Source organism: Falco naumanni, chromosome 10 (assembly GCF_017639655.2).
Source record: "Falco naumanni isolate bFalNau1 chromosome 10, bFalNau1.pat, whole genome shotgun sequence".
In the NCBI taxonomy this organism is placed as follows: domain Eukaryota; kingdom Metazoa; phylum Chordata; class Aves; order Falconiformes; family Falconidae; genus Falco; species Falco naumanni.
This window is the reverse complement of record NC_054063.1, coordinates 8254015-8268305: the sequence shown is the minus strand read 5'-3', so window position 1 is coordinate 8268305 and position 14291 is coordinate 8254015. Positions and strand designations below refer to the sequence as shown.

The following is a 14291-nucleotide window of genomic DNA, read 5'->3' as shown; positions in this document are numbered from 1 at the left end:
ACGTTCTTAGGTTTCCCTGTGGAAGGTGGCTTGGAAAGGGAATGGATGACGGCAGCTTAGAGAGGATCCTGGTGGGAGAGCTGCTGACTTCGCACACTGAGGTTGATGAGCGGCAGTGCCGAACCCCTCCTTTGCAGCAGTCACCCAGCATGATCAGAAGATTTGTCACTATATCACCAAACAACAAGCCAAGTGAGTGGTGGGGGACGCCTGGTCTTGTACTGTTGTGCGTCATTGCCTGAGGAGAGCTGCTTGCCAACAGAACTTTAGGTTGTCTTGTATTTTAGAACTGTAGCTTGGAGAGGACCTGTGAAACTCACTTAGCCCAACCCCCTGTTCAAAGCCCAGCTAACTTCTGATTTACAATCCTGAACAACCTCTTCTATCTACTCAAATTTTGACACTCTCCGAGGATGGAAGGGAGATGTCTCTGGACTCCTGGTCCAGTGCTTAGCTGCCCTAGTGGTGCTTTATTTATCCTTGTACTTCATCTGTGGAATGAATATGTATTGGGTTTGTGTGGGAAGGTTTTAGTAACAGGGAGGGCTACAGGGGTGGCTTCTGTGAGAAACTGCCAGAAGCTTCCCCTGTGTCCAGTGGAGCCCATGCCAGCCGGCTCCAAGATGGACCCACTGCTGGCCAAGGCCGAGCCCATCAGTGACGGTGGTACCATCTCTGGGATAACGTATTTAAGACAGGGGGAAAAACTGTGCAGTGTCAGCTGGAAAGGGGAGTGAGAATGTGTGAGAGCAACAACCCTGCAGCCCCCCAGGTCAGTGCAGAAGGAGGGGCAGGAGGGGCTCCAGGCACCGGAGCAGAGATTCCCCGACAGCCCGTGGTGAAGCCCACGGTGAGGCAGGCTGTGCCCTCAGCCCACGGAGGTTAATGTGGGGCAGATCCCCACCTGCAGCCCGGGGATGGTCCCACGCTGGAGGAGGGGGATGCCTGAAGAAGGCTGTGACCCCACGAGGGACCCATGCTGGTGCAGGCTGTGCCTGAAGGACTGCACCCTGTAGGAGGGACCCACGCTGGAGCGGTTTATGAAGAACTGTAACCCATGGGAAAGACTCACGTTGGAGGAGTTCATGGAGGACTGTCTCCTGTGGGAGGGACCCCAGGCTGGAGCAGAGGCAGTGTGAGGAACCCTCCCTCTGAGGACGAAGGAGTGGCAGAGACAGCATGTAATGAACTGACCACAACCCCCATTCCCTGTCCCTCTGTACCGCTGGAGGGGAGGAGGTAGGGAAATGAGTAACGTTAAGCCTGGGAAGAAGAGAGGGGTGGGAGGAAGATGTTTTAATATTTTATTTTATTTCTCATTATCCTACTCTGATTTGATTTGTAATGAATTAAACTAATTTCCCCAAGTTGACTCTGTTTTGCCTGTGATGGTAGTTGCTGAGTGACCTCTCCCTGCCCTTCTCTCGACCCACAAGCCTTTCATTGTATTTTTTCCCCCTGCCCAGTTGAGGAGGGGGAGTGATGGAGGGGCTTTGGTGGGCACCTGGTGTCTAGCCAGGGTCAACCCACCACACAGTGCTATGGAGGAAGGTAGAAATTTTCTGTCCTGTCTCTGTCTCTCCTTCATGAATGAAAAAGCTTGCTAGTGGTTTCTGTTCATGGACTTTGTTTTTCCATTGAGATACTGTTCTGGGGTTGTCTTATTCCTGATAAAACCTGGTGGTTGCTTTGCTCCCAAGCATGCTTGGGTTTACAGTGAAACTATCACAGGAATTATTTCCGGGATGCTCAGATTTGGTGGTCCTCATTGAAGCACAGCTCCTTTTCTTAACTTTGGGCCCTGGTCTGAAAAATCACATAAGACATAAAAACCCTTTCCACCTGTTGGTGTGTTGAAACACCACGGTGTTAGCTTCGATGTAAAACCATTTCTACCTCCTCCACAGTAAATAAAAATAAAATAGGATTTCTATTACCCACATTCCAACACCTTTTCACTAACAGATTTGTGCTCCTCTTCTTTTTTTGTGGTATGCCTTATCCCTTGTGCACAGGTACAGTTTCTAAAGCTGTTACGGAGTGACTGGATATATTTTTGTATTTTGCAGAGTTAAATACTGGTCAGATACAAGAAGCTATTGGTGAAGCTGTCAATGGTATTGTCAAGCATTTCCACAAGCCAGAGAAGGAGGTGAGGATTTGTGTGTGTAGTGGCACGCCTGTCTTAAAACTCTTCTTAGTAAGGATTGGAGAATATATAACCAAAATAACTAAACTGAATGAACAGTGATCTGTTTGAAAATTTCTTAAGTGGAGCAAAAATAAGGTAATGAGACTACACCGTTGGAAGAGGACATCCTCAAGTGCCTCAGTTTTGCTGCTAACTGGAGCATTAATTTAGATGTTAACATTCTGGTATTGGAAATTGAGTTATTAGTAAAATTGTGCCAAGAATTCTGCCTGTACCACTGTTAAGAGTGTTGCCTCTTGTTTAGTTTGTTCTGGATTAACTGACATTTTACATTTACATTTGAGTGCTGAGTAGTTTTTTGTATGCCTGTTGTGCATTATCTTTGCTACTTAAAACATGAAAACCCGTGGGCTGCTGTAAAAAAACAACAGAAACAAAAAAGACCCACGCCCAAACACCCACACCTCCCCCAGCAAGTGAAGCAGAAGTGCTGTCAAAGACTCTGGTATGCTTCTCATTACACATGTAATCATCTTAACTGACTTGGCAGTTGTTTCCTGAAACAAACCTAAGAAGCATGCCTCTGTCAAACTGTCACAACCCAGCCCTTGTGAGCCAGGGGGATGTAGAGCAGAGTTGACTCCAGTGAGGATCTCTCTTGGAGAATTATTAATTTTTTACAAATAGGTCGTCCCATTCCTTCTGCATCCATCTTTTCTAAGCTCAGTATAGAATGGCAAATTCATATACAGTATAATTCTGGTTGATGATTTTATTTACACAGTAATCTCAAGTGGTCATGCACTGTTTTTGCAAAATAGAATTTGCCATCATGTTCTAGTAAGAATTTGGCTTTTTTTCTGAGATTTAAAAACTGCATTAAATGTTGTTTTTGTTGATAAGCAAACAGTCTGGGGCACCTGCTACAATGGACCTGTGGTCTTTATTGCTTAGTAAAAGAGGAAAATATTTTATGAATTATCTGCATGGTGGTCGTTATTACAGGTAAAGTCTGCTCATAATCTTTATCTTGGCTTTTTCATGGCTTCACTTGATGATGACGAGGCACTGAGATTGCTTTCTTCAGCCTCATTCTTAGAGGTCAACACAGTTTTGAATGCTCAGGACTTGTGAGAACTGGGTCACCCTGATCCTGTCTGGGACCACTGTTTGATAGTAGACTGTAACCTGGGGCATCAATGCATTTAAAAATGGGTTTCAGTAGTAGGTGCAGGAGACACTTGTTTTCCAGACTTCCAAACTGAGATAAGTGTGTGGGCTTTCTGTGTGTGCTTGGCAGAGAGGCAGTCTGACGCTGTTGCTGTGTGGAGAAAGTGGACTTGTTTCAGCTCTTGAGCAAGTGTTTCAGCATGGATTTAAATCACCAAGACTCTTCAAAAACGTCTTTATTTGGGACTTTTTAGGTAAGTGGGAGGAAGACATACCAGAGCTGGTTTGTGGCTTTGAAATATATCTGTGTGTTCTTTATCATTGTTACTGTGTCTCAGCTAGTGTGAACAGCCTACTTCTTGAAGGCATCTTGGCAGCTGAATTGCCATAAGGGCTCTTGCCTTGAACTGTTGAGAGAAAGAGCATTTGTCTTCTGCCAAAGTTGACACTGTACTTAATACAGTGACTGGATTTGTCCTTCTAGCAGTAGTAGTGTAAAAAAAAAATTTTTCTTAGTGAGGAAGAATTATTTAAATAAGGTGGTGAATTGACATGGTAACCTTGTTCTTAGTTAAGCATGGTGAAAGCAATAAATCACGCTTAAGAGGTTGAGTTGCCTTACAAAGCACAACAGATGGATCTGTTGGTACTTACTGGATGTTGTAATAAAAGGGTTATAAGCATACATTTTTCACACTGTCCAGATCCTTTGACATAAAGCTGAATAAATCAACCGAGTACACAAACACCTTTTAGAAAATTAATTATTTTTAATGGTGTTTCTGTTGTTTTGAGTAGGTACTTTGACATTACTTTTCTCCTTATGTCACCATTTTGCTGTAGCATCTCAAAATTCAGTAGATACAAGAACCTCTTCAGCATGGTTCAGAGGGAAGAAAGCGGAATCCCAGTTTTGCACATGGGGAACACAAGACTGAATCAAACATGAAAAAACCCCAATGCCTAAATGTAATCATTCAGGAAATTCATGGACAAGCTTTGAATTTAGGTCTTTCAACTTTTACCTGTCCACTCTGTAATAGACACTCATGCTTTTTTGCCAGTGGTCCGATAGCCTCGTGGATTTGTAAGCATGATTCCTGGGAAAAAAAACTATACTTGAGATGGTATCAAATTAAATAATCTAAAATTGAAGGTCATAGTACGTAATTATTTTATTCCAAGCACAAGAGAATGATATTTTAGGACTGCTATATGTGCTGACGAAACTTCATTATCTCCTATGATTCTTTTAAGAAAAAGCACAAACATACTATGAGACCCTTGAGCAAAATGAGATGGTCCCAGAAGAGAACTGGCAGACAAGGGCCAGGAATTTCTGTCGTTTTATCACTGCGATCAACAACACCCCTAGAAACATTGGGAAGGATGGCAAGTTTCAGATGCTGGTGTGTCTTGGAGCCAGGTATAGAGAAACTTCTTTATTATTATTGACATTTTAACAAAATGAAGTGTTGCACATCAGTAAGATAAAGCCACGCAACTACTGGGTGGTGCAGTTTGGCTGTTATTTAACACAGTTCTTTGTAACTAAAGATGGGTCGAGTGAACCGTGCCCTGACTTGAGTTCTTGGGCATGTGAAGTGTAGGAAATTGGAGATAAAAAACCTGAGTTTCCCAATGAGCTGAGTAGCTGAATCAAGAGAGAAAGGTAGTAAGCTGGTGTGAATAGCCTCCCTCTGGTGTACCACTAGCAAGGTCGGAAAATAGAAAACCGTCATCACTGAGGTCTGGTCAGTGATGGCTAGGTGACTTCCCCACCTTCTCCTTTCTCATTATAGGAGATGGGTGAGAGGGAAGATGGGGCCATCTGGAAGCCTCTTGACCCAAAGTCAGTAGGGAAGGCTAGTGACTTTGGGCCTGCTTGGGACTTCCAGGCCTCCAGGGAAATATATCTTTGGATGCGAGGGGTGCAAGGCCTAGAAACATGGCTGTCGGGGATGCTCCGTACTTAAACAGGTTCCACAGACAGTTACCTCCCATTTTCCTGGCTTATAACAGTAGACAGAGAAGATGGTAGGTCTGTTTAGAAGGCAAAGAATAAAACCCATGTCAGTGAAAATGAGAAATTAACTTGGCTTTATTTTTTATTTCCAAATTACAATTGTCACTTTGTCAGAGACCACCTTTTGCATCACTGGATCGCCCTACTCGCGGACTGCCCGATCACAGCACAGATGTATGAAGACATAGCATTGATTAAGGATCATACTCTTGTGAATTCTTTGATTCGCGTGCTGCAGACCTTGCAGGAGTTCAACATTACGCTGGAGGCATCTCTTGTCAAAGGAATCGATATTTGACCTCTTGTCCCACAGGAAAAACTATCTTTAAAAAAAAAAAAAAGCAACAAGGAGTGAATCTCGTTAGTATGCAAAAGTTCTGTCTTGCCAGTACATTGTATCGTGAACTTGTTCATGGCCCCAAGATGCAACTTTGACTTTTCTTGAAGGAAACTCCAAAAATAGTACAGGCAAATGGATAGAAGCTGTAAACTCAATGTAAAAAAAAGAGGATTTTGGTATAAATCTATTTTAGAGTTTATTTGCTGATTTGCTTTTTACACACTTTCATGTGAAAGAGATAGAGATGAGTATTGTGCAGCTTATTTTAAAGCTGCAGTATTTCCTTGCCATAGAAAAATGTGCAGTGAGCCTTTCAGCATTCTGTGAACTTGCCTTCAGATATGCTGTATGTCATAGACCCCAATGTATACACTCCATTTCTGCTGAGAAGGTCATTCTATAGTTTTTAAACTAATATTTTATATATTAACATTATTACCAATGTTTGATTTTTAATGTATTGGGTCATGTTTTGCTGCAAGGGAACTACAAATCTGATGTGTGCTTTTTTTTAATAGCTCCAAAGCACTGGTTTGTCAACAAATCATTTTTTCCTTTATTTTTGTTGTCAGTATTATTTTTAGTGAAATCCAGGAGACTGAACCGTGAAATGTGCAGAGATCAAAGTAATATTTTTCATATTGGTATGTAATTGCACAAAAGAAATTAAGTGTGTTTTTTAACTGATGTTTTTATTTATTTAACCTATTGTTGTGTTTTGTAAGTTTGTCTTTAAAAAAACCCTTCTATTATACAACTGGCTATATTATGTTGCAATTCAGAATTTACAGTGCAGCCCACTTAAATGAAAAACCTGGAATAAGTATTCATAACACAACAGTGTTTCCACTTGAACTAGCCTTTTGAATTTTGCTATTACGGTTGCTGCTGGTAATTTTCTTAACTGCTAATAAAGAGGGACATGAGTTCCCCAAATGCCACATGACTAAACAAAGAATTTTATGCCCCCACAAATTAATAACGGTATACCTTACTAACATATATAAGGATTTCTTAATTTTTTGAAAAGACAGTGAGTAGTAAGTTTTTTTTCTTTTCCTTATGAATGAATATTTCTTGGATCCTGTTATCACAGTCTGCTTCGTTTGGGATGCTTTTGTTTTTAGCAGAGAAAGCTTCATAAAGTCTGTTTTACAATAAAACACAAACATTTTGAAAGCTTAATTTATTGGAGATCTGGAACTTGGCAAATGCCTAAAAGGCATCTCTGTTCATTTGAGTCCTCTGATAACAATCTCTTTGAAATGAAGATGTGACTGAAGAACAGGCTGATTTATCAGCATCACAAATTACTGTACAGAAATTCAGGGCTATGTATTTAAGAGGTCTCCACTGTATAAACTTATCTCAGTATTGTCTCTCTTTTGAGAAGCCGAGTCCAACTTTTTGGTTCATACAATGTTGTAGCACCTTTTCTTTACCTACAGCGTAGTCACATCTTGTGATAGTTTTATTTCCATAATTTATAAGTATAGCACATGTATTAAATTTTTGAATATTTTTACTTTTGTCCTATTTATTTCATTATTAAACTGAGAAGTTCCATTGTCACTGCTTATCAGAGCAAGATTCTTTTTTGATTTCACAGTAGCATTAGGAAGACGTGAGGGCAGTGTCCAAGCCACTCCTCGTGCTGGGTGGATGCGAGTTCTTTTGCAGTTTGGAGCTTACAGGAGCATTTCACAGAAGTATTTTGTGTGTGCAGGTTTGGTTTTGTTCTTTTGGGTTTTTTTTGGGTTTTTTTCCATATTTGGAAGGGCAAAAATAAAACAGATGTACTTTATTCTAAGAATTTTGTGTATTCAACTTAATATGTTGGGATAACGTTTATATGTTTGCCCTGAATTGCTTGCTTATGTATTAATAATAGCAAACACACAGTCCCAGTTTTACAGTGCTTTCAGCTATATATATTTAAGATTATTTTATTTGGCCTGTGTATTTCACAGGGAATACGTCCACGTAAGAAAAGAGAGTTGGATTAATTATTTTGACCTTAACGGATCAGTTGATCCTGCTAAACCCGTATCTCTCACAGTATGAAGTATGGATTAATTTTATCTTGCATGAGGTAATTAACCCTGAATGAAGGTTCTTTTTTCTTTACAAGTTCGCCTAGTGTGTCATGATACCGTTGGTTGGATGGCTTGCTTTGTTGCGGGTCTCTGCCCTCGTTGTGACAGTCAGCGGTAGCTGGGATGGACAACGCTGGGGTTTACTGGTTCCCAGGTGGTGGGCGCTTTGGCTGGCGCGTGGTGATGAAGCTGTCCGTCGGTGACAGCTATCCATGTGCTGGCTGTCCAGATGCAAAAGAAAGGTGCAGGAGTCATCTTCCCAGCTCCTCCATTACTTTATTTTCACAGGGAATATCACTTTGTGATAGACCCTTTCTCCTTCTCTGGCAGGGTGTCTAATCCTATTAGGATCAAAGCACTTTTTGCGTTGCAGGCTTCCTTCAAGTCTGGAAGGATTTCTCCACTGAAGGACCAGTGGAAGATTCTGAAATGCAGCAGAAAAAAATGTTGGTTTTGTTGGATCCAGAGGCCACCAAGGAGGACTGAGATATTAAGTATAGCTATGTGGTAGCTTGTGCTAGGGTTTTGGGAAGAGGTTTGCCTGGCAGATCTAAGAACAGTTCAGTCTGTAGTAGCAGCCATAATCCGTGTGACTTTTCAGTGTTTACCACAAACTGACCTACTTCTTTCATTGATGTAGCTAGCATCAGTCCCACAAAATAATGGTAGGACCCAGCATTTGCTCCTTCCATGCCATTCTGCTGAACTGGATGACTCTGTATAAGAGCAAGTGGTGTGGTCAGCATCTTTTCAACTAGAGCTTTGTAAAATCCATCTCCCTTTTTAAAACTTGCGTTGTTTTTTGTTCAGAAATGAGCTATAGAGTAATGCAATTGTAATTTTTTTATCTCCCCCTGTTACTTTTCTAAAATAAGGGGAAGCAGGTTTGGTAGATGCAGGTTAGGGTTTTTTTGGGTAACAGTTAATGGGAAAAGATAATGTTTTGTTAACGGCACACGTGCATTCTGTAGAGAGAAGTAGAATGATAAAAAAATGAGTAGTTCGTGATGCAGTAAATATACAGTGCTAAATTGGCCAAGCATTTACAGGCACATACCTGATTTGAGGAAATAAAAGAGGCTATCGCCTATCAACTATTTTTGGTTCTTTGATTAATGCTGTCAGAGTTGATAAAACGATACTTTATAAAAAAAAGAAAATGCAAATTAATAAAGACAATTTAAATGTAATGAAATACTATGGTGATAAGTTTATACAAAAAAAAAAAAAAGCCTTTACTTGCCATAAATTTAACCATCTTGACATTCTGTAGCTGAAAATATATTCATCAACTGGGGACTATTCCACAACTTTTTCCATTACGAAGAGTATTTTTCACATTGTTCAAATGGGACCTAGTAGCTGGGTGATCCATATTTTTGATGTGTTTTGAATTCATGAATATGTTAAGATTTCTGCAGTGAAACTATTCAGAGTTAACTTTTTCTGTATATTGTTAAATGATTTATGTCCATAGTGCAAGATACTATAGGATACTTGAAGATATTGTACACGTACTTCACATCTTTGTAGTTCTTTATTTTATACCTAGACATTGGCTGTTAAACTACGATAAAGCATCAATACCTTATGAACTATATATTTTACTACATGGGGGAACCACTGGCTTGTGTTTTTTAAGGGCGGGCATCGAAGTTTACATTATAATGACAAAACCAGGTACTGTTCTCCTTTCTTATTTTTTCTGTGACATTTCAATCCATTGGACATTAAATGTGAGTTGAATATACAAAACAGATTTACAGGTGTAGCTTACTTGCTGAATTGCAATAAAATTTGTCTTCTAACATGATAAATAGCATTAATGTGCTATTTTCGAAAGCCTCTAAGTTGGCTAATCATCTTCTCTTCTTTGCCAGGCTGCAGGTACGTATGACGTTTTAGTGCCTGATGTCAGGAGATGGTTTTTGTGCGGTTTTGTATCTGATCTGTTCAACTAGATGCCTGCCTCCCTCCCGGCACCAGCATAGCCTTCTCGCAAGTGGTTGTTGTGGGTCAGACTGCTCTCGGTGGAAGAGATGCCTTCTCAGTAATCAGGGACTGGGGAGAACAGGAAGGCAGAGGGACTAATGCAGATCTTGGAAAGTGTCTGTGAGTACCCACGTGTGTATGTGCTGCCTTTCGCTCTGTGTCAAACTGTGTCAAATCGTATGAGATCATTGTTGGTTGTTTCAAACTACGAGGGAAAACACAGAAGGGAGAAGTTTGATAATTTTTTGGAAGTATCTCTGCTTCTTTCACCTCCCTCTGTTTCTGCACACGGACACAGCCTGGTCTGTGGTGGAGGCATTGTATTAAGCCAAGCAAAATAAGAAGTGTTAAGATCTCTCTTGGGGGAACCATATCAGTCGTCTTGAGCTGGTGGTGATTCTGCACTACTGCAGGTGATGGTGTCATCCCATGGGCACACTGGTGGAGATGCTGAGAGGGTGAACTCAGCCTGCTGCATGCCCTGATGAGGTGGTGCTGGTGGCCTGACCCTTGGACATGTTTTGGGGGGGTGCGGTTGTAAACTTGGTACCTGCTGCCAGGCATGCCGCACTTGTGCAAATGCCAAACCCGCCTCTCATGGAAGCTGAGACCAGCTCAGTTCCCGAGCCTTATTAGACCTGCCGCTTCCAATTCTTCTGCAGGGCGCCGTGGGGCTGGACGTGGGGCAGGCCTGGATGGAGCTGCGAGGTAAGCACAGCTTCAGAAACACGTTCACTTCATCACAGGTGGCCACGAATCTTTCAGACTTCTTGCAAAAGGGGGAAGGAACAAAAAGAACCGGGGGCTTTGGTGAGCCAAGTGTGTTGTGCAACTGCTGGGTTCACAGCACTTTTCCAAATGTCAGGTCTGAGGTGGTTTTATAGAAGGTGATGCTAATTAACGTCTGTTGGAGAAGAGAGCTTGAGTGCTAGGCATTGATTGTCTGCTGGGTAATGAGTCCAAACACGTGGGTCTAGAAATGTTATGATTTGTTGTAGTGATGACTTGGAAAGTTCTCACAAATAAATACCAAGGTCATAGAGGTGCACCAAGCAGATCTTCGTCTAAAAGTTATTTCACCTAGCAAAAAGTCTCCTTTTTTCCTGGTTAACTCAAAGACGCATATTAATTAATAGAACATACTGTATTTAGCACTGCAGTAGACAGAAACCGTTCTTCATTTCAGTGCCACTGGCATTTTTTAAGGTGGAGATCGTACAACATTTAAAATGTCACTGGTGGATCTGATGTTTGTTTCAGGGAAGCTGTTGTTCTACCAGTGGTATAAAAAGACTTAGGCAAAGAGTATAAATTACATGAGAGGGTCTTTTAGACTTCTGGTGACCAGAGGAACCCCATATTTCCTGTTTGAGATAAGCCATGTGCAAGTCATGCTCCTGAGGAAAGCCACTGTTAAAATTGCAAAAATGAATGCTGATTACTGAAGATGTGCCATTTTATGTAGAACTCAACAACCTATTTGGTAGCTTGGAAGACTCTTGGCTACTAAGATGGAAAGCATAAGTGCAAAAGTTTGAGTGATTCAAAGGAAAACAGTTGTTCAAAACCCACTATACATACGGAGATGCGTACGACTTAAAACTACAGCTCTGAGACATTGTGTGTGTGAAATGCTGTGGAATAATTCAATATTTGAAAGTATTTCCTCACTTGTCTGTGTCTGCCCCTTTCTCTTTTTTGTTCTGGCATCTCCTTCTGCCCCCACCCCCCCCAAGTTGTTTTCACCTTCTGTCACAGGCCCTCATTGTGCTCGCTCAGTTGTGTTAAATTTTGGGTCAGTATGATGCGCTGTCGCTCAGCCTAGCAGATCCACAACCTCTCACTACGTTAAAGTATAATGACATGGCAATCTAGATGTCTTCAAACAATGTTTGCTTATCATTAAATAATACAATCTAACAAGAATTATAAAGCATAAGGCAGTTTTTATCCCAGATTTTCAGACTAAGTATTCAACACAGGAGATTGGGTGCAGAATTTCTGGGACGTTTTTTACGTCCAGCTGCTCTGCGGCAGCTTAGTTGTGATCTCTCAATGCAAAGCAACTTCAAGTGATACTTAAAGTGGAGGACGGAAGGAATTGGGGGTCTTATCTGTTTGGAAGCGTTCCTTCGGAGCAGCAGTGTTCATAGCAGTGGTGTGCTCCTGGTGGTCCAAAGAGATCTGACAGCACTAGTGGGAAGAAGTTCTAGGTTTTGCAAGATTATAAGGCAGCGCATACATTGCTACAATTGGAAAAAGCAGACAAGTGTTCTGAGGTGCAGCTGTTCTCCAAATACAAAACAGCCAAACCTCTCTTTCCCCAAAGCATCTGTGAAACAACTGGATGGGACTCTGGCCCATGCAACACTGAGAAAATTTAGGTCAAGACTAAAATGCTGTGTAGTATCTAGGTGAGCAAAAACTTTGCTATTGGTTTTAGGATCAGCATGCATAATGTATGAAAATACTCCGTTTGCATACACTTCTTGCAGATACTTACCAGGAGCTATTTTCCTACCTAAAACTTTGTGATTTTATTTTCAATTTGTGGAAAAACCCTCAAATGCTGCTATTTGATATCTCTTCCTGTTGAACTGCCCCTGGCATGTTTGTTTTTCTTTCATCATACTTAACTTATTGCTGAAGTTGAGTCTTAAGAATTTTTCTAGCTTCTCTCTCCCAGTAAAGATCTTAGTACCCAGTTTGGTCGTCTGTCACTGTGACTCTGTTGTTGAATAGAAATAGTTAAGGAGGCTACAGAAAGACATCCAAGTTGAGGTCTGAGGTTCTGTCTGTTTTGTGTCTTCAGAGAAATATTTTAATGGCAGTTCTTTCTTCAACATAAACAAATGAGTGTTATAAGTGAAAAAATAGCTAGGATCCTTCACAAAGCACTTTGAGATTTATGTATAAGACATGGTTTCATTCACTTAGATAAATGTAGTATTTTTTTTGTTTGTTTTCCAAGCTGTGCTGAGATCTTTTGATCTCGCTCAGGCATTCCCAAATATTTGTGTCACTTTATATTTTTGTTTACAGAAGTAAATAATACGCTTTGCCTTTACTGTGCCTCAGAAAGCTTTAGTTGTTTGGTTATATTGCTCTTCAGTGTCTTGGATTTTCTGCTACACTCTTCATACACAGATTTTATGTTTTTCATCAAATCTTGTGAGGAATTTTAATTAAATTAATATTGGTCAAGTTCATAGAGGAACCTTGACTGGAAAGTGCCTGAAATATGTAGCAGCTTTTCTGTCTGGTAGCTTGTAGCCCAGGGCCTCGGTGGGAGATGGCTTCTCTGTGCATCGGGGCAAGCTGTTTGTAGGCGCCTGGGCTGGTACCCGCAGATGAGGGATGCGTGGGTGTGTGAATTCCCATTGGAAGCGTGAACGTCTATTCATGAGATCTTGGAAACTGTGGAGAAAGGCTGCTTTCATTTATTACTTTGTTGGTAAGGGGAGGCTTGGGGTATGGTGCAGGGCTGGAGAATCCTTGGAGTGTCTAGTGAGAAGCTTTATGCATTTATAGATGAGTTTGACTAAGAGTGAAACCGTCCGGGAGATACAATAGGTTGTTTCTCATTGGATTTTAAAAGAGAATAACTTTGATCATTTCAAAAGCAATGAAGCCTGATGCTCCAGTGAGAAAGGCAAGTGGTAATTTATAGCTACCATTAAGGAAACAAAGACAAAGACTGAGGGAAAGTTTCATTCTGAAGATTTACTAATGTGTGTAACCCCTGCTTAGAACTAGAAATAGCTTGGTATTTCTCACAAGACAAAACAAAAGAGAAAAGGCAGCAAAATGGGGAGGGGAAAGGAGGGGTGGAAAAGAATGCTGCCTGCTTTCACTTGCACCCTGAAAGGTCAAACAACATTTTGGAGATTATAATTTCAGTGAATAGCGGATGGGCAGCTTGTACCTGTGGGAGGAAGGGCCCGCAGGCCAGGGAAGGCGGGCAGGGCCCGCAGGGCGAGGGGGACAGGCAGGGCCCACAGCAGGGCGTGCAGGCCGGGGAAGGCGGGCAGGGCCCATAGGGCGCGGGGAACAAGCAGGGCCCGCAGCAGGGCCCGCAGCAGGGCCCGCAGGGCGAGGGGAACGGGCAGGGTCCGCAGCAGGGCCCGCAGGGCGAGGGGAATGGGCAGGGCTCGCAGGCAGAGCAGGTCGGGCAGGGCCCGCAGGCGGGTGCCTGAGGGGCCGCAGCGGGCTGGCATTGCAGGGTAAGAGCTGCCATGCTGTGATGCTGGCGAAAGGCGGGCGAGGCTGGGGAGAGGGGTTTGTGCACGGGCTGCGGCGGGGCCCAGCCATGCAGGGGCTTGGCCCTGCGAGGAGGAGAGCGTTCCATGGCCGCCCTGGGGGGCGCGGGGCGCCTCGGCAGACACGCTTGGCGCTGGCCGCCGCGGACCGCGTGTGAGGTACCGGGGCGCCCCCGGGACACCCATCTGTGTTTGGGGCGTCGTGCAGGTGCCTCAGCGCCGGTGCCGCGGGCGGGCGCGCTGCAGCGGCGGGTTT

At 42.6% G+C, this 14291-nt stretch overlaps 1 protein-coding gene across 11 annotated transcripts in view; it reads left to right on the top strand.

The window, feature by feature from the left end:
* The window catches only part of DENND5A (DENN domain containing 5A), a 70811-nt gene extending 61272 nt beyond the window's left edge, over positions 1-9539 (top strand). For all 11 annotated transcript variants that reach the window (XM_040608147.1, XM_040608150.1, XM_040608148.1 and 8 more), the window contains 5 exons: positions 11-192; positions 2070-2152; positions 3453-3576; positions 4580-4748; positions 5463-9539. In XM_040608147.1, coding sequence (XP_040464081.1) covers positions 11-192; positions 2070-2152; positions 3453-3576; positions 4580-4748; positions 5463-5646 — 742 coding nt within the window. In that variant the 3' untranslated portion in view covers positions 5647-9539. The remainder of the gene's footprint in view (positions 1-10; positions 193-2069; positions 2153-3452; positions 3577-4579; positions 4749-5462) is intronic.
* The last annotated feature ends 4752 nt before the right edge of the window (positions 9540-14291 follow it).